General features: G+C 36.6%; 1 protein-coding gene across 5 annotated transcripts in view; it reads right to left on the minus strand.

Annotated features, from left to right (window-relative positions):
- Positions 1 to 20,894, minus strand: part of MAPK10 (mitogen-activated protein kinase 10) — a 365,788-nt gene that overhangs the window by 140,449 nt on the left and 204,445 nt on the right. For all 5 annotated transcript variants that reach the window (XM_007465713.1, XM_007465709.1, XM_007465711.1 and 2 more), the window contains one exon: positions 8,094 to 8,263. In XM_007465713.1, coding sequence (XP_007465775.1) covers positions 8,094 to 8,263 — 170 coding nt within the window. The remainder of the gene's footprint in view (positions 1 to 8,093; positions 8,264 to 20,894) is intronic.

Consider the following 20,894-nt stretch of genomic DNA (forward strand, 5'->3'; position numbering starts at 1 on the left):
TTTTTTAATGAAAATGAGCACATTAAAAAGGGGGGACTTTCCATAAAACATTTTTTAAAGCATATAGAAGCTATTATTATTTGAAGAAGATTCCACAGATGGTGATTGTTCTACTAATGTCTCTTGACTTGGCACTATTATCAGTAATTATTTTGAGCATTTGAACAAATTCAGAGATTTTGGGGGGTTGGCTCTTGATTCTGTTGGATTGTCGTGTTTGGTTTGGTTTTTTATGAGCACTCTGGCTTACCCAGAGTACTTCTACTTACTAGTATTATGTGGAAATAGGAAGGCAAAGATTCAAACCATGTTCCACATTTTAAAAAACAAAAGCAAAACAAACCACAAGGAAAACCCCTTTCCTTCTACCCCTTCAGTCAACAACTTAGCCTTATCACATATCATTACCCTTAAGGAGACTCTACTCTGAGGGATAGGGTTACCATCTTCCCTCAAATCCCCTATGTGAGGTGGATACTAAGTCACATCTATCTTTTTCCATCACTTCAAATCCTATTTGGGAGTAAACAAGATTCAAACACATATGTATACATATGTACAAAGATAATATAGCTGCAGTTTCAGATGCTGAGCCAAGGAAGGGCCCACTAGATACAATGCTGTAACTAAGTTTCCTGGATCACAGTGTTTCTTATAGAATGTTTTCTATCCCTGTCCTCCTTCAAGGTAGATCACACCCATATTAAATAGAAAAAAAAAAAAGCCACAGGTACAGGAACTCAAGAGTTCTCTTCAGTCTAACACTTAACTCGATTGGGCTGATAGGACATTGCTAGGCAGGCTCACCATACTCACCAATATCCACTTATCAAAGGAGAGTGATGGAATAAGAATATGTGAACACCCAAGGCTCTGCTGAACATGACTGGCAATTTAAATCTTAGATTGTTTATCTGCATAGGAGCTTGTTGCTATAGATCACTGGTTGAAGGACATTCACCAGAAATGATTTTTTTAATTTTTGTGAAAAACAAAGTAATTTATATCCTATATATGTAAAATACATGTGTGTAAAATATATAGCATATAAATTCAATTAAGATAAACTAATCCATTGGGTTAGTATGTATATAAATTATATATACATATGTAATATATTATAAATTATGTATTTGTTATACATTCATTTTGTATATACATATATGAATATATATATATAATTTAAGATAGATTAATCTACTGCATTATTTCCAGGGCATCTTATGACTACAATTATTTCTACTTCTATATCATCCTGCTCTAACTGGAATTTTAGGAAAGTTTAGTTAATATACAGTATATAGCATTTGTTTCTAAACATTTAATTTTCCAGGTACAGATTTTTTACAATAAGCCACTATAAATCTATGCTTTTTCAGTATTAAGCTTACATCTTTGACATAAATATCTTGTAAAATATCACCTTGCAAAATTGGATTGGGACTGCTTACAAGTTAATTACATGTAGATGACAAAGAGAATAAGCCCAAGAAAGAAAGAATATGGTTTTACGTCCTGTCGTTTAAAACTGCTCTTTTCAGTTAAGGGGGAGACCAAACTTTGCAAGTTTTCTCTGCTAAACTTGTTCGTTGAATTTTGCCACCACTTTCACTGTCAGTTTAAATCATCTTTGGAGAAAGAACTGAGAAAATAGAAATGTTTCTTGGCTTGGCAAGCAGCAGCAGGACAGAAGTAAGAGAAGATAATGAACTCCCTGCTGTTGATTTCTTCCTACATTCTTTTTTTGTTCTGGAGCTTGTAGTAGAAACAATGTTAATGAGATCCTCTTCTGATGATCAGAAAAATGCTCTGAAATGATTTGTTCATCTGGCTCCTGACTACTGTTGTTAAAAACACATTTTATGTAAGGCCAGAAACTATCAAACTCTTAGAGGAAAACATAGGCAGAACACTCTATGACATAAATCACAGCAAGATCCTTTTTGACCCACATCCTAGAGAAATGGAAATAAAAACAAAAGTAAACAAATGGGACCTAATGAAACTTCAAAGCTTTTGCACAGCAAAGGAAACCATAAACAAGACCAAATGACAACCCTCAGAATGGGAGAAAATATTTGCAAATGAAGCAACTGACAAAGGATTAATCTCCAAAATTTATAAGCAGCTCATTCAGCTCAATAACAAAAAAACAAACAACCCAATCCAAAAATGGGCAGAAGACCTAAACAGACATTTCTCAAAAGATATACAGAGTGCCAACAAACACATGAATGAATGCTCAACATCATTAATCATTAGAGAAATGCAAATCAAAACTACAATGAGATATCATCTCACACTGGTCAGAATGGCCATCATCAAAAAATCTAGAAACAATAAATGCTGGAGAGGGTGTGGAGAAAAGGGAACACTCTTGCACTGCTGGTGGGAATGTGAATTGGTTCAGCCACTATGGAGAACAGTAGGAGGTTCCTTAAAAAACTACAAATAGAACTACCATATGACCCAGCAATCCCACTAGTGGGCATATACCCTGAGAAAACCATAATTCAAATAGAGTAATGTACCAAAATGTTCATTGCAGCTCTATTTACAATAGTCAGAAGATGGAAACAGCCTAAGTGCCCATCATCAGATGAATAGATAAAGAAGATGTGGCACATATATACAGCCATAAAAAGAAACGAAGTTGAGTTATTTGTAGTGAGGTGGATGGACCTAGAGTCTGTCATACAGAGTGAAGTAAGTCAGAAAGAGAAAGACAAATACCGTATGCTAACACATATATATGGAATCTAAAAAATAAAAAAATGTTATGAAGAACCTTAGGGTAAGACAGGAATAAAGACACAGACCTACTAGAGAATGGACTTGAGGATATGGGGAGGGGGAAGGGTAAGCTATGACAAAGTGAGAGAGTGGCATGGACATATATACGCTACCAAACGTAAAATAGATAGCTAGTGGAAAGCAGCCGCACAGCTTAGGGAGATCAACTCGGTGCTTTGTGACCACCTGGGTGGGATAGTGAGGGTGGGAGGGAGGGAGACGCAAGAGGGAAGAGATATGGGAACATATGTATATGTATAACTGATTCACTTTGTTATAAAGCAGAAACTAACACACCATTGTAAACCAATTATACTCCAATAAAGATGTAAAAAAAAATGTTTCTAAAGGCTGATAGAAGACTACATTATTGATGAAAGGCATTCTGCAACTCAAATAAGTTTTAATAAAATATAAACTTTTCTAAATGAAATAAAATACAAATGGGTTTGGTCAAATATTAAGTGTACCTGATTAAGGGTATTAGTTCAAAATGTTGAATACATTTCTGAAATCTCTCTCTTATGTATTCTTTAATAAAGTCTTAAGGTATAACAACAACAACAACAAAAAAAAACACAAACAAAAAAAGAAACACATTTTATAGATCACTTTACAATTCCCCACCTAGGAAACTATAGAGGACTTCTTTGTTCACTTGGAGAAGGAGAATAATCATTGTTTCTTTTTGTTTCAATGGATAATATTCATTTTTTCCTCCATGGTAGAAATAAATTTTTTACTTATTCCAAAAGATTTCATATTAGATTTTATTTAATGATTCTTAATACTGATATAGTTGGTCTATCATCCATGGTGAATGAAAAAATAGCATGATAATGGTGAATTCTTTTTGAAGATATTTTAGTATTGCCTATTTGTTTTCCTGATAAAAAGTAAGCAGTGAAGCCATCCAAAGAGAGGAAACAAAGTGTAAGAAACCAATAACAAGTTTAAGGTAACTGGAGCAGGAGAAATGAGAATCCATTTCAAACAAGTTAGGAGGATGGGGATTCTGTGACTTAAGTACCAATATATCAACAATTATACCTGAAAACTAAAAATTCTTCTAATACACACACACAGAATTTTATAGTAATATATGCCAAAATAAAAGAAGTGCTAATGAGCATCTCTTTTGGATTTGGTTCCTCCATGTCTTATTCCTGCTCTAAAGAAAATAAAGTAAAATAAATGTCATCTGTTTCACATTGTCTGCCCTCCACCTCCTTCTGGGCCCCAGATACTGAGTTTCCATTTCTCCCAATTACTATACTCAGGATTGTGTGGGACGTTCAAAATATGCAAATCTGAGTTTTCACGAATAGAGGAAAGGTGTGGATTTTACAAGCATGCTGGGGGATGGATGCGTGTTCAGTGTGAGAGAAGTGGATGAACGCACCATTGACAAAAGGCAATAGGAAGGAAATTAAATATAAGGCAGGTTGATAGGACAAATTACTACAAAAATAGATCTTCAAGAAAAATAGTACATTACAAACCCAGGTTATGATAAGTAAACAGAGATAACTCAAAGTTAGGTTGAGGAAGAGACAACTATATTCATGTCCAGAAAGGAATGTGCTGGAATTGTGGCATCTGTGCCCATGGTAGAGTGGCAGACTGAAGATGAGGTAGAGGAACATGCCATCCCATTTCTGCCCCTTCATCTTCATCTTTGCTAGTTTTATTTCCCTCAGCTACTGACTAAAAGACTAATAATAATCCCAGGAAACTCCAAGACTAACATTTTGGAATTCAGTTGTCCTTTTACTGACAAATTTGCTGATAAATTTATTGTAAGCCTGGAGTAAAAAATTTGCTCAAGGACATTTTATGTACAGGAGTTTATTTCCGTTACTATACCTAAGACCTTGTATGAGATATCCATCCTATACAAGGAGAAATAGAAGCCCAATATGCCCTATAAAACATACAAAATTATTAGTACTAATAGATTTTCAAATCTTTCTGGGAAAATCTGTTAACTTCTTAATCAAAATGTTGCTTTGGGCCTATTTTTGAATCATTAAATAAAACTTCCTTTTAATAGTAGTTCTCATTTTCGTGGCAGTTTTATCTGAAAGAAAATGAAACAATTCCAATGAATATTTGAGCATCCAAACTGAGGATCTTAGAAAAACTTTCTCATGTTCTACAATTTTACATTTAAAAAAGGTAGCTAGGAATCATTGTTTTCTCCATCTCCTATCTCTCCTTCTTCATAAGAATTTTTGGTTTTGTTTTATTTTCTATTTCTCTTTGAAAGTTTTTCATGAATGCAGTGACCTCTTAAACAGGCTTCCCACTCTCCAAGTGGTATCCAAGCCATCCAGTAGAATGCAGAAGAAAATATAAACATATCTTGTAATCTAGAAAATAAATTAAACCTTACTAATAATTGTTATTGATCTCTCCCAAACACACTTTATCCTCCTAGCATTGGTCACATGTAACCTAAGGTAAAAGATGCAACTTGGAAGGAAAAAGGGAATTTCACAGTTTGGAGAGGGTTGACAGAGGCACCCTGAACTCCTTCCTTTGACAACACTATAGTTCAGTGTGCCAGCTTTTTGAAGAATAGCAATCATCTTAATAGTAGAATCTTTACTATACTATGTGTATTAGTATTAATGCCACAACAAATCACCACAAGCTTAGCTGCTCAAACAACATAAATTTATTATCTTTCAGTTCTTTAGGTCAGAAGTCCTACATGAGTCTCACGGGGCTAAAGTCAAGATATCAGCAGGCTGAGTTCCTTTCTGAAGGTGCTAGAGGACAATATGTTTCCTTGCTCGTTTGGATTTGCTGGCAAATTTCAATTCCTCATTGTTGTATGACTATGGTCTCCATTTTCTTGCTAATTGGCAGCTGAGGGCCATTCCCAGCTTCTAGAAGCCATCCCATTCCTTGTCTCGTGACACTTTTCCTCTATCTTCAAAACCAGCAACAATAAGGCAAGTCCCTCTCATGTTTTGAATCTCTTATCCCTTCTCTCTCATTGCATCTCTCTGACCCATTCTTCTGTCTTTCTTTCCACTTTTAAGAACTCATATGATTAGATAGGTCCCACCTGGATATTCCAGGATAATTGCTCCATTTTAAGCCCTTTAATCTTAAAGTTATATGTCAAAAGTTTTGTCATACAAGATAACATATCAAGAATTCTGGAGATTATGGTCTGGGCATCTTTGAGGGACCATTATTCTGCCTACCACACCTTGAAATTATTTTGCGTCACAAAGAGGTTCACCTGCATCCTTGCACCATAATAAATAAACAAATAAACATTGAAAATAAAAATTTACTTAGCTGTTTATCTACAAAATAAAATGCTTGGCCCATTATTTTAAAATATTAAAATGTTCCATCTTCAAATTGCAAAAACAACTACTGATTGACATTAGGAGAGATTGAAATTTACTAGGTGAATTTCAATAAAAGCATTGGTATATTTGATAAATGAGGTTTAAGTGCTAGTAAATGATTTAGTAGTGCACCAACCAGGCACTTCTGCCATTTGCATTGACTAAGCACTGACAGTGAACTTAAAATGAGTTGTCAATATGAAATGAATTGTTAAAATTTACGTCCACACGAAATCTGCACACAAATGTTTAAAGCAGCTTTACTTACAATTGCCAAAACTCAGAAGCAACCAAGATATCCTAAGTAGATGAATGGATAAATAAACTAAGGTACACCCAGAAAATGGAATACTATTCAGCAAACTTTTAATCCATGAAAAGACATGAAGGGAACTTAAATGCATATTACTAAGTGAAAGAAGCCAATCTGAAAAAACTATTCTGTTTGATTCCAACTATACAGTATTCTGAAAAAGGCAAACTACAGAAACAGTAAAAAGATCAATGGTTGCCAGGGGTTAGGGGTAGGGAGAAGGATGAATAGGTAGAGTATATAGGATTTTTAGGGCAGTGGAAATACTCTGTATGATACCATAATAATGGATACATGTCACTTTACATTTGTCCAAACACACAGAATGTAAAACACCAAGAGTGAACCCTAATGTAAACTATGGGTTCTGTTGATTATGATGTGTGAGTGTAGGTTCATCAGTTGTAATAAATGTACCATTCTTGTGGGGGATGTTGATACTGGCGGAGACTATGTATGTGGGTGGGCAGGGGATATATGGGAAATATCCGTACCTTCCTATCCATTTGCTGTGAACCTAAAACTGCTCTAAAAAATAGTCTTAAAAAAACAAAAAAAAATGTTTAAAAATGAAGTGAACCAGATTTTAGAATCATCTTATGAAATATAAAATGAAGGTTTGAAAAATAATTGTACCCTGTTAGATTTCTTTCACCAAAAAAAAAAAAAAATCAAATGAGTGGAAAAAGGGAGTTTTAAAACAAAATCTATTTTAAAATAATGTTTATTTCAACTTCATCTCATCTCTTAAAAGGGATGTTTTTGTTTATAAATGGATATTATTAATTTAGCAGTAATTCACATAACAAATATATTGTTATAAGTAAATATCCTTTATAAATAAATTTAAATATACGTGTATATTTATAGTTCATGCCCTAAATTTTTACTTATACTTGTGAGCCACCAAACTGAAAATTATTATACTAATAAGTTCATACTAAATACATTTGGTTGCTAAACTGCAAGTTAAAACTACCTAAAAAAAATCCTTATCAATCTATCATCACTTTTGCAAGAGTTTTATAACAGGTAAGTCAAATCCTGATTTGTCATCATTTCAATTTGCCACTCAAAATGTCATAAAAGAGTAGTTACTAAGGAGCCCAGAATCTTTCCATTTTGGAAATATTCAACAAACATTTTTTTTAAAATGCCACTTTTTCTAATAGGCAACTGAATTTTAAACATTGAACTTTAAAAGTCACTGGAATATTTGAGATCTCATTTATACTTCTTCAGACTGTAGGAAATTTTATTTGCTGGTTATCTGAACACATATTCCCTCATTTCTTGCTGTGAAAACATCCAAATAAAATTTTCTAAATGCTTTAGCAACAGCTAGAAAACCTCTGGTTTTCTTGGTTTCTCTATGGTTGTTGCATAATGGATTTTTTTGTGACTAGAAAAACTAGTCACAAGCAAAGATGTACATATTGTTAGCCAATGGGTAGTAAATTACTAATAATGCTCATAAATTTATTTTTCTTTGGTAGAATGGATTTTTCCCCCTCAAGTCATGCTATTTATTTGTGTTTGTGTGTTTGTGTTGTGTATGTAGTCAACACATACAGCACGTTCCTTCGAAAAATAGAAGTTAAATCCATCCCACTTACCAAACTATTCCCTGAGCCCCAGAGCCAATAGGCTTTAGATTCTGGTAGCGCTTGAGAACTGTGAATGTTGAGTCTCCCACTTCCACGCTGTAGAACTGGTTGTCAACTTTGCTTTTGCTCATGTTGTAATGTTTGGCAATATATGACACATCCACTTGTTTATCGAATCCCTGTGAAAAAGAGCAACAAAAACTTGAGACAAGAGAAAAACCAGAATGACAATGAAATACAGAAAAGCCTGCTCTTTCAATGATTACTTATACTTTGTCATCTGTAATCATTATATAGACCTGCATTTAACACAGAAAAAAATATATATATTAGTCCATGTAAGATAACCTGGAGTAAAATATCTTAGAAAAAATGCAAAGAAAAATTTGTTTTCAATATTAAAACTATTTATGATAAAATATTCTTAGATCTGCATTGTCTTTTATGAAATGTTTCATTAAAACCATTTATTTATGCAGCAATCACCTACTGAACATATACTGGCCCCAGAGACTATGTTAGGTACTTCAGAGGTGATCCCTGATCATCTGTTATAACAGCCATATGAGGAAGAATGAAAGAATGTATCTACATCCTTTTCTCAGAAAGAACTGAGATATAAAATAATGCATAGTTTTAATTAGGCAAATTTGAATTAAATAGTGTTGATTTCATTTGCTCTCAATAATACCAAAAATGCTACTGCATTAAACATTGAAAAATTTTAGTCACTAACACTGTTCTAAACTGCCACATGACAGCTTTTTTATTTATTGCCAGCTTAGATTTTAAGTATCTCAATTGCTATATCTTTTGTTTATCAATAAGAGAAGTTTTATTAATTATATTTAACAATTGAAGAAATTGCTATATTGAATCATGATTTATGAATATATATAATGTAAATATCCATTATCCATGATTGTTATTTACCCATAAATGATCTTACATTGCTTTTTATGACATTAAATAGTTTGGATTCTGTAGTGAGAAGGAACCTTACAGAATACTATCTAGCCTTTTCCTTGTGGCACACACTGGCAGATGTTTACTCAATAGTCATTCGTCTCTTTCTTGCTGATTTTGTTCAGGTTTTGAGCACTCACATGCTCTGTGGGTTCCTTCCCAGTTCCAGCACTTGAAAATTGAATGCTCTAAACCAGTGGTTTTCTTTAGAGGTGACACTAACCCTTAGCAGGCATTAGGGAGATCTGTGGGCATGTTTTGGTGTGCCACAATAATAGAAGATGTGGCTTATCAACCAATGCTGGTTGTCCTGCAATGAGTGGGACAGTCCCACACAATGAATAATTACATACTTACATCTTTTGAGTATGTCAAAGCTTTAATTAGTAAAAAACAAAACAAAACTGGCTTTAATGTTCTGAGCCCAGAATCTAAACTAAAGGTCTTTGTATGGTTTTAATATATACTGACCTCCGAAAATCTAATTCTCACATAATCTGAAAGAAGATTTAAACCTCCTTAGGCTCTGGACCTGTAGTTGGTAATAAAGCCATTTCCTTAGACATTTTTGGCATTTCATTTCTAATTAAAAAATTGAAATAGGAGTACAAACTAATTTGCCCTGTATGCTCTTGGATGAGAGACAGGCAGCATTAGTAATGAGGAGAATACAATGGGGACTTTGTGGACAAGGGTGGCAAAACCTACAAATCTAGTACAAGAACCTTAAGACCCCAGATGGACTTGAGAGCAGAACAGTCGTGACAGGCACCAGCCTATGACTGGGAGACATATGCTAGCAACAATCCAGTACAAATGCACACAGACCTCAAAGAACAGAGTGGACTATAAATTAGGAATCTAGGTTGTTTGGATGGAGACTGAAAATTCAGGTAATTCACAAATAAAATCATGAGAGGTCTGAAATCCAGGACGCAGTCTATGAAGTACAGAATAGGAAATTAAACAACACTATTAAGAATCCGGGCATTGTGAGCCCATTCATGGAGACTAAACAGGGTTTAGAATTTAGACAATGGGTGTGGACAATAGCAGAAACAAGAACATTATAACGATCCTTTATTTCAACTACAGTATCAGGAACTGTTCTCTACACCATAGACCATTTCTACACTAGACTTTTTAATGTATCAGTAAACTAACCCTACTAAAGTCTTTTTTTCCCTTGGTAAGGAAAGGTAAAAAAGCAACTGGAGGGCTTCCCTGGTGGCGCAGTGGTTGAGTGTCTGCCTGCCGATGCAGGGGACGCGGGTTCGTGCCCCAGTCCAGGAAGATCCCACATGCTGCGGAGCGGCTGGGCCCGTGAGCCATGGCCACTGAGCCTGCGCGTCCGGAGCCTGTGCTCCGCAAAGGGAGAGGCCACAACAGTGAGAGGCCCGCGTACCGAAAAAAAAAAAAAAAAAAAAGCAACTGGAGCTAGACTAACAAATGAATTTTATCTGTCAAAGTTAATTTGGTACAAAGTCCCCGACTTGCCATTTGTCATGTTCTGAACCTTCACATCCTATACTACTCTAGTTTCTGACCACCCACAAAATTCTTAGCACACACTAGTCTCATCAAACCTAAGTAATCTATTTCCCTTTCCCCACATATTCTCTTCACCTCTGAAATGTCACTATTCCAACTGCATTGTATGTATGTAGTAATCATATGTTCTAGACCTTTATGTTCTAGACTTCTGGCACTGGAGATACAAAAAAAAGATAAGTTCCCCATCTAGATGGAGGCAGTAAAATAAGTAAGTAGTTAAAATATGGAAAATATATTTTATAGCAGAATAAAGAAAAGATGCTAGGAACAAACAGGGAGTAGCAACTAATTGCCTGCATTCATTCATTATCATTAATTCATCCAACTACTATGTATAAAACAACCATGAATGCCAAGTCATGGTATAAAATTGGTAATGTTGGAAAGAGACTTGATTTGTGTTTTCTCTGGCTAACTATATGCCCAGTCCTCCCCTCTAACTGGTTCTCAGATGTGAGTGCACATTTGGACTACCTGGGGAGCTTGATAAAATACAAGTCACTGACATAAAACCTTGGAGATTTGGATTCAGGTCTTTAGCATAGGTCCTGAGGATCTGGAGATTACTAGGCAGTCCAGGTGATTCTGATTTGAGGATCTGGGGATCTGACTTTGAGAAAGGCAGCATTAGAAAATCATTCTCACAGTGCGCTCCCTGAAGCATCAGTATCAGCATCACCTGTAGACTTGTTAGAAATGAGGCTGCTCACTCCCACCCCACACCTATTAAATCAGGAACTCTGGGCCCAACATTCTGTTTTAATAAGGCTTCTAAGTATTCTGATGCATATTGAGAATCACACACTGGAGTGGAAGGACTGCCTGAAGTCTGTGAAACAGATCACACAGCTCTGCCTGAGATATTTGGAAACTAAAACACTTACTATGAAACAGAAATAATACTTCTGCTTCTGCATCAGGGAACACATACTTGGTGTCTTTACGTATTGCCAAATTCCATTGTTCATGGCAAACACAAACTGGAAACCAGAGTCCTAGTTAGGACAAGGATTACCCTACATCTCAGATTCAAGTATTTGAAAGACACCCGCTGCTCCAGACTCAAGAACTAATGAAGTCTTGGTACTCAGGACAGGTCACCAGCTATAATGGCCAAGTGCTATAATGGAGTATATCATTTCATCACAGCAATTGTTCACACACCTGAGAAGTACCCTGTAATTTTTCCCAGTGCATACCTGGAGCAGGACTTTTCACGTAATGGGGAAGTTATATACAGACTTGGTGGTAGTTTGGTAAAATGGTTAAAACAATCATAGAGATTAGACTAAGAGCAAAATTTTAGCTACAAAAGTATTCCCAGTCAAAAAGAAACAAATAAAAGCTATTCAAATGAAATACCTAATGCCCTGACACATTTTTAAAAATAAAAGCTACTCAGTGATTTTTTTATCTATTTTAAAGCATATAATTTCTCACAATAAGATTAAAAATCATCATTGTAAAATCTGTGAATTCACACACACACACACACACACACACACACACACAAATTTCCTTCCTCAATTTCTATGCAGTCTTATCATGACTATAAGTTCAAATATAAACTTTTCTCTAAAATTTTCTGATTCAGTGGGACTAAGATAAGGCCAAGAGTTTGTATTTCTAACAAGTTCCACACTTTGAGAACCACTATTTTAGAGAATAGTAGATGTAAGAGATGTCACCATTCAAAAAAGGTTAGTTGGAGAGGCAAAAACTGGAGGAAATGCAGGTCAAACCAAGTAAACAAAGGATGTGGAAGTTAAAAATAATGCCATGATGACTTTCCTTGGTATCAGGACCTCTATAAGCAGGCTCAGATGTCATTTTCCTGGGATGTGTTTTCCTACCCCACAATTACAATAGAGTGTCCAGTCAATTTTCTCTCAATTTTCTCATGAAAATAAACATTCCATCATCTATTTATATTAAATTTATACTAAAACATTTGGGAGCAATGTATGAAACTCACACATATTCATAAATGCTCGTCAAAATGAAAAGTGTTTTTCCAGAGAAAAAATTAAGATGTTGATTAAATTAATTATAAATCAGAAATGTTATATTAAAAATGAAAAACATCACAGTGGTGACTTTTGGAGATCAATACGGCTCAAAATAACTACAGGTTTAGAATAGTCTATTCTACCATTGATTTAAATTAATTTTAAAAGTAACTCATTCCTCCACTGACTATTAATCTTATATTTAAATGACTCAATGATTTATTTTATATTGACATAATAAAATTTTCTTTGAAAAAATTCAAAGCAAACTCATTTCCTCCCTGCCCCCTATCTGCCAAAAAAATTTTAAGCTAAATTCAAAGACTTTCTTGCTGCTGGCAGTTTGATAGGCAGAGAGGAAATTTGAATATAATCTGTTCTGTGAAAAGACAGCATATTACACAGAACTATAAGAAAGGGCTTGTGTAATGATTCCTATCATCAGTTCAGGTGCTAGCCCATAGCTATGGAGTTTGAAAAGAAAAATGTCCCACATTACTGATCTTATCCTGCAGGTGTCCAAAGCTTTGACTGCATTTTTCTCGGACTTAATAACCTGTATTTCACTCCCTCCCCATTTTCACTTGTGCATGACTGGCCTGTGTTACTGCTAGTCAGTTCCTGAGCAGGAAACATTAAGGTTTAAGAATTTTTAGATGTTAAGCTTCCTTAGTTTCTCTTGAATAAAACTTTCAGTTTCAGCTGAAAAGAGCACCAAGCCTGGATTAGTTCTGCACTTAACACCTATGAAACCAAGTCATTTTATTCCTTTATTCATTTATTATTTATATTCTGTGTGGTTTCAAAAAGGATTTGTGCAGCTCACCATAAAAGATATAGAAACAATAAAACCATTAAATCCAGTTTTAAGAATAAATGTCAAATAAAGCAGGCTGAGAGATGACTGTTTTACCAGAAGACTTAAGTTTTGAACATCTACTGTCTTGAGCACAAAAGTTAGTGTCATGCTTCCAGCAAGCCAAAGGAAAAACATGACAACAACAAGACCACAGTGAGTGGCAAGTTTTCATTCATTAATTTCATAAAGTATACCATACAGTAGTTCATAGGAAAGGTAAAATTTCTCTAGCACTCAACCCCAGGAAAAAATATTCAGTAGTTCTTTATATAATAACCCTGGAATCAAACAGCAGGCAGTAGATACAGTATTTTTTCATCAAAGACATAGAAATATGCTTCATATGATATCACCTCTCAATAAGACAAGGGGAGAAAGAAAGGTGAACCAGCATTAGTCACTTACCTAGTAAACGTGAACTTTGTATTCTGTTAAATACTATATTTAACACTAACAGCAGATGAGGAAAGTGGCATACAGAGCTGTTAATTGGCTCAAAGTCTTGGAACTATTGATTAGTGGTACCAATTAATATGAATTAAAGTTTGTCCAACTCCAAAACGTGTGTTCTTCTTTTCTAAACCATTCACTAGTTCAGCTAAAATAACTTAGAACAGTAATGTGGTTTTCTTATGATAAGGTGAGCTGTAGGAATAGAGCTTGAGAAAGATGAGTGAATAAACACATCCTTCTCTTTCATTCATCAATTGTCTCAGCCTGGAGTTTGAACATAACACTAAACAATTCAGGGTTGAAGTAGACAATCTTGTGTTGTTGATGGAAAGCTGGATTTTCAGAGCTGCCTAGAATTTGTTAAATGTTTATAGAGCACCTACTATATGCCAGGCACTATTGAAGATGCTATGGATGTAACATTGATCTAACTCAACAGGATAGCCAAGATGAATTCGCTACAAAATGCATCTCCAGAAAATGAACGGGTCAATCTGTTGGATATTATTTTGTCGTTTCGATACTGAAAAGTATCTGCCAAAAGTGGTGATTCTGCTCTTGACACAAATGATATTGAGCTCTTCAGTCTTACAGTTATGGCCAGCATATTGAGTCTCTTGCCTCTCCAAGATTGTTATATAAAGTCAGCAGAAACAATGCCTGCTACTCTGTTTCTTATGGCAGAAAGGCATGCGTTCAATCCATTTAAAATCCGAATCAAATTATCTACGTATTAGTTTTAAAGAGGGATATCTGAGACAATCCTTAACGACATTAAGGATTAGATTTTGTTTTGTCCTGAGTATATTTTCCCCATTCAACTTCTTGAAGTGTTACTCTTCAAGGAGGATTACAGTGTGGAATCTACATCACTTTTATGTTGGTTGGCCCAGAGATGGTTACTCTGTGGAATCAATGGCTTATTATAAATCAGTAATGCAGTAAAAACTCTAAGACTTACGTTATGTTTAATCACAATTTTCAATTATGTGAAAAAGCACATAAGAGTAATCAATAGTAGAGTAGGCAGGCATGGCTTCTGCCTGCCTGTTCTTTACATATAAAGGAAGACAGCTAGTACTGTTTGAATACCTACTAAGCACCAAGCTAGTATTAGGACCAGATGCTGTGCTAGGTGTCTAATAAATCATTTCATGTAAGACTTAGTATTCTCATTTTGCACTTGAGAAATCCTAGAGTGAGGATTTCAGCAAAGAGTAAAAATTCAGCTTTTATCTAAGAATCCTTACTGTGAGGCCTTGGGCAAGCTTTTTACAATCTTAGCCCTAGTGTCCTTATTTATGGAATGAGGGCAGTACATGCATATCTTGGAGAAATTGCGAGTTTTGTTCCAGATCACCACAATAAAGTGAGTCACACGAATTTTTTGGTTTCCCAGTGCAAATAAAAGTTAGGCTTACACTATACTGTAGTCTGTTAAGTATAAAAAAAAATACATACCTTAACTTTAAAATATTTTATTGCTGAAAAATGCTAACCATAATGAGCCTTCAGCGAATCATAATCGTTTAGCTGGTGGAAGCTCTTGCCTCAATGTTGATGCTGCTGACTGATAGGGTGGTGGTTGCTGAAGGTTGGTGAGGCTGTGAAAATTTCTCAAAATAAGATAACAGTAAAGTTTGCCACATCGATTGACTTCCTTTTACTAATGATTTTTCTGTAGCATGCAAAGCAGTTTGATGGCATTTTACCCACAGTAAAACTTCTTTCAAAGTTGGAGTCAATCCTCTCAAATCTTGCTGCTGCTTTATCAACTAAGTTTATGTTATATTCTAAATCCTTTGTTGCCATTTCAACAGTCTTCACAGCATAATCACCAGGAGTAGTTTCCTTCTCAAGAAACTACTTTCTTTGTTCATCCGTAAGAAGCAGCTCCTTATCTGTTAAAGTTTTATCATGAGAATGCAGCAATTCAATCACACCTTCAAGCTCCACTTCTAATTCTAGTTCTCTTGCTATTTCCACCATATCTGCAGTTACTTCCTCAACTGAAGTCTTGAACCCTTCAAAGTTATCCATGAAGGTTAAAATCAACTTCTTCCAAACTCCTGTTAAATTGATATTTTGACCTCTTCCCTTGAATCACACATTTTCTTAATGACATCTAGAATGGTGAATCCTTTCCAGAAGGTTTTCAATCTACTTTGCCCAGATCCATCAGAGGAATCACTGTCTATGGCAGCTATGTCCTTACAAAATGTCTTAAATAATAAGACTTGAAACTGGATATTATTTCTTGGTCCATGGACTACAGAATGGATGTTGTGTTAGCAGGCATGAAAACAACATTAATTTCATCTCCATCAGAGCTCTTGGGTGACCAGGTGCATTGTCAGTGAGCAGTAATATTTCAAAAGGAATCTTTTTTCTGAACAGTAGGTCTCAACAGTGGGATTAAATTATTCGGTAAACCATATTGTAAACAGATGTGCTGTCATCTAGGCCTTGTTCCATTTTAGAGCACAAGTAGTGTAGATTTAGCATCATTCTTAAGGGCCCTAGAACTTTTGCAGTGGCAAATGAGCATTGGCTTCAACTTAAAGTTACCAGGTATATTAACCCCTAACAAGAGAGTCAGCCTGTCCTTTGAAGATTTGAAGTCAGGCGTTGACTTCTCCTCTATAGCTATGAAAGTCCTAAATGGCATCCTCTCCTAATAGACGGCTGTTTCATCTATGTTGACAATCTGTTGTTCAGTATCACCACCTTCATTAATTATCTTAGCTAGATCTTCTGGATAACTTGCTGCAGCTTCTACATCAGCACTTGCTGCTTCATCTTGCACTTTAATGTTAAGAAGAGAGCTTCTTTTTGTAAACCTCATGAACCAACTTCTGCTAGCTTCAAACTTTTCTCCTGTAGCTTCCTCATTTCTCTCAGCCTTCATAGAACTGAAGGGAGTTAGGGCCTTTCTCTGGATTGGGTTTTGGCTTAAGGGAATGTTGTAACTGGTTTGATCTTCTATCTAGACCACTAAAACTTTCTCCATATCAGCAATAAGGATGTTTCATTTTCTTATCATTTGTGTGTTCACTGGAGTAGTGATTTTAATTTCCTTCAAGAACTCTTCCTTTGTATTCAAAACTTGGCTAACTATTTTGCACAAGAGGCTTAGCTTTTGGCCTATATCAGCTTTCAATGCCTTCCTCACTAAGCTTAATCATTTCTAGCTTTCAATTCAAAGTGAGAGACATACAACACTTCCTTTCACTTGAATACTTAGAAGGCATTGTAAGATTATTAATTGGCCTAATTTCAATATTTTTGTTCTCAAGGAATAGGGAGGCACAAGGAGAGGGAGAGAGACGGGAACAGCCTGTCGGTGGAGCAGTCAGAACACACAACATTTATCAATTAAGGTCCTCCTTTTAAATGGGCCCAGTTCATTGTGCCCCCCAAAATAATTACAATAGTAATATCAAATATCACCAATCACAGAATATAATAACAAATATAATAATAATTTAGAAGTTTGAAATACTGTGGGAATTACCAAAATGTGACACAGAGACACAAAGTGAGCAAATGCTGTTAGAAAAATGGCACTAATACAGTTGCTCAATGCAAGGTGGCTACAAAACTTCAATTTGTAAAAAAAATAGTACCTGTGAAGTACTATAAAGTGAAGCACAATGCAACAAGGTATGCCTGTAATCTACTTCTTTTGATTAGTGGGAAAGTTAAATGTGATAATCTATGTAAAGCTCTTAGCATGGTATAAGCTTACAGGAAACTCTCAACAAAGTTGTTTGTTGTTGGGCTTCCCTGGTGGCACAGTGGTTAAGAATCTGCCCAGCAGTGCAGGGGACATGGGTTCAAGCCCTGATCCAGGAAGATCCCACATGCCGTGGAGCAATTAAGCCCGTGTGCCACAACTACTGAGCCTGCACTCTAGAGCCCATGAGCCACAACTACTGAAGCCCACGTGCCTAGAGCCCGTGATCCCCAACAAGAGAAGCCACAGCAATGAGAAGCCCACGCACCACAACAAAGAGTAGCCCCCGCTCACCTCAACTAGAGAAAGCCTGCACACAACAATGAAGACCAAATGCAGCCAAAAATAACTAGATAAAATTAATTTATTTAAAAAAAAAGTTGTTTGTTGTTATTATTATTACTATTACTACTACTACAGTTATTATTGAGAAGTTAGATAACATTTAAAGACATAGCTAATTAGTAGTTTTAGAATGTTTTTAACCAAAAGTTGGCCTGGGCCATAGTGCCATCCCAAGACACTATGATACTGCTATAAAATCAATGTATAACCAACAGGGTTCAGAATGGTCAGGTAATAAAATACTTTTCCGTGTTTTCATTTGTGGTGAAGACAGTTGCTCTGTGGGTACCCACATGCTCTACTACATTTCCCGGCTCCCTTGCAGTTCTGTTGGGGCCAAGTTGCTGTACCTGGCCAGTGAACTATATGAAGAAGTGGCAGGTACCATCTAAATGCAGAGGCATTTAAGAGGTGTGCCTCTACAATCCACCTCTTTCCACACTGTGATGCCTTAACTGGACATCACAAGATGGCAGTTCCTGAGTCACAAGATGACAGAAGACAAAATTCCTAAGTCACCAGATACAGGAGAGTCCTTACCAACCTGTTCTAGACTTTGTATAAGAGGAAATAAACTTTTGTTCTAATAAGTTACTGAGATTTGAGGTCTATCCACTATTGTAGTATGTTTTTCATTCAATAATTTTTTTTTTTGCCCTTACAATGTGCCAAGCAATGTTCTAAGCACTGAGAACATAAAGCTCCTGTCCTCATGGAGCTTAATATTAAATTGTCCCTTACAGGATCAAAGTTAGAATGCCGGCTTCATTATCACAATGATCTAACTACTAAGCTAATCACCTTGAATTCTATGTACACTTTTGATCTGCATATCTGCAATTTGTCTTTAATAAAGAAAAAAGAAGCATAAAATAGGCAATAATAAGATGTATTATATAATCAAGATGGGACAAAATTTCAAGGTTAATAAATAATGGTTAATTTTTAAAAAATACTTTCTCAGAGTAGGAGGAAAAGGTTGTTTCATCATAAGGAGAATAAAAATTCATTTAAGAATCAAAATGTTTAAAGTGAGTTATCTGGATTTCACTGACTTCTCTCTAAAACATGCTTTTGTTTTTTTGGAAGGGAAAATTAAAATGCTACATTTAAGAATATGAAACATCGGACTTTCAAGATGGTGGCACAGTAAGACATGTATATCACCTTCCTCCCTACGAATACATCAAAAATACATCTACATGTGGAACAACTCCTACAGAACACCTACTGAATGCTGGCAGAAGATCTCAGACTTCCCAAAAGGCAAGAAAATCTCCATGTATCTGGGTAGGGCAAAAGAAAAAAGAAAAAACAGAGACAAAAGAATAGGGATGGGACCCATACCTCTGGGTGGGAGCTGTGAAGGAGGAAAAGTTTCCATACATTAGGATGCCCCTTCACTGGCAGAGATGATGGGTGTGTGGCGGGGAAGTTTCGGAGCCATGGAGCAGAGCGCAGCAACAGGGGTCCAGAGGGCAAAGCAGAGAGATTTCCACACAGAAGATTGGTGGCAACCAGCATTCACCAGCCTGAGATGCTTGTCTGCTCACCCACTGGGGCAGGTTGGGTCTGGGAGCTGAGGCTCAGGCTTTGGAGGTCAGACTCCAGGGAGAGGACTGGGGTTGTTTGTATGAAGACAGAGTGAAGGAAGCTAGTGCTCCTCAGCTAGCCGGGAAAGAGACCAGGAAAAAGTCTGGACCTGCCGGAGAGGCAAGAGACCTTTGTTTTGGGGTGTGTGAGGAGAGGGGATTCCTTCCCAGTGTGCCCACAGAAAGCAGAGCACTGCCTAAGCAAGCTCCAGAGACAGGCGCGAGCCACAGCTACCAGTTCAGACCCCAGAGACTGGCATGAACTGCTAACTCTGTGGCTGCTGCCACCAAGAGTCCGTGTGCCAGAGCAGGTCACTAACCACACCACTCCAGAGCGTGTGCATCACACCACTGCCAGGGTCACAAGATCCAGGGACAACTTCCCTGGGAGAACACACGGTGCACCTCAGGCTGTTGCAATGTCATGCCGGCCTCTGCTGCCACAGGCTCACCCCGCATTCCAGTTATGACTACCATACTCCTCCCTACCCCCAGCTTGAGTGAGCAAGAGAGCCCTAATCAGCTGCTACTTTAACCCCCTCCTGTCTGGGCAGGGAACAGACACCTGAGGGACACCTGCTTGCAGAGGTGGGGCCAAAACCAAAGCTGAACCCCAGGAGCTGTGCGAACAAAGAAGAGAAAGGGATATTTCTCCCAGCAGCCTCAGGAGCAGCAGATTAAATACCCACAGTCAACTTGATAAACCCTGAATCTGAAGAATACCTGAATAGACAATGAAAGTTTGCAAAATTGAGGCAGTGGACTTTGGGAGCAACTGCAGACTTGGGGTTTGCCTTCTGCGTCTAATTTGTTTCTGGTTTTATTTTTATCTTAGTATAGTATTTAGTGTTTATTATCATTGGTGGATTTGCTTATTGGTTTAATTGCTCTCTTCCTTTTTTTAAATATATATATATTTTTTCCTTTTTTTCTTAGTGTGTATGTATATGCTTCTTTGTGTGATTTTGTCTGTACAGGTTTGTTTTTACCATTTATACTAGGGTTCTGTTGGCTTTGTTTTTGTTTTTGTTTTTTTGTTTTTCTCTCTTGGTTTTCTTCTGAGCCGTGTGGCTGGCAGGACCTTGGTGCTCCAGCCGGGGCTCAGGCCTGAGTCTTTGAGGTGGGAAGGCCAAGCCCAGGACATTGGACCACAAGAAACTTCCTGGCCCCACATAATATCAATTGGCAAGAGCTCTCCCAGAGATCTTCTTCTCAACACTAAGACCCAGCTCCATCCAATGGCCAGCAAGCTCCAGTGCTCAACGCCTCATGTCAAACAACTAGTAAGACAGGAAC

The sequence above is a fragment of the Lipotes vexillifer genome, unplaced genomic scaffold (assembly GCF_000442215.2).
Source record: "Lipotes vexillifer unplaced genomic scaffold, Lipotes_vexillifer_v1.1 scaffold301, whole genome shotgun sequence".
NCBI classification, from domain to species: Eukaryota; Metazoa; Chordata; class Mammalia; order Artiodactyla; family Lipotidae; genus Lipotes; species Lipotes vexillifer.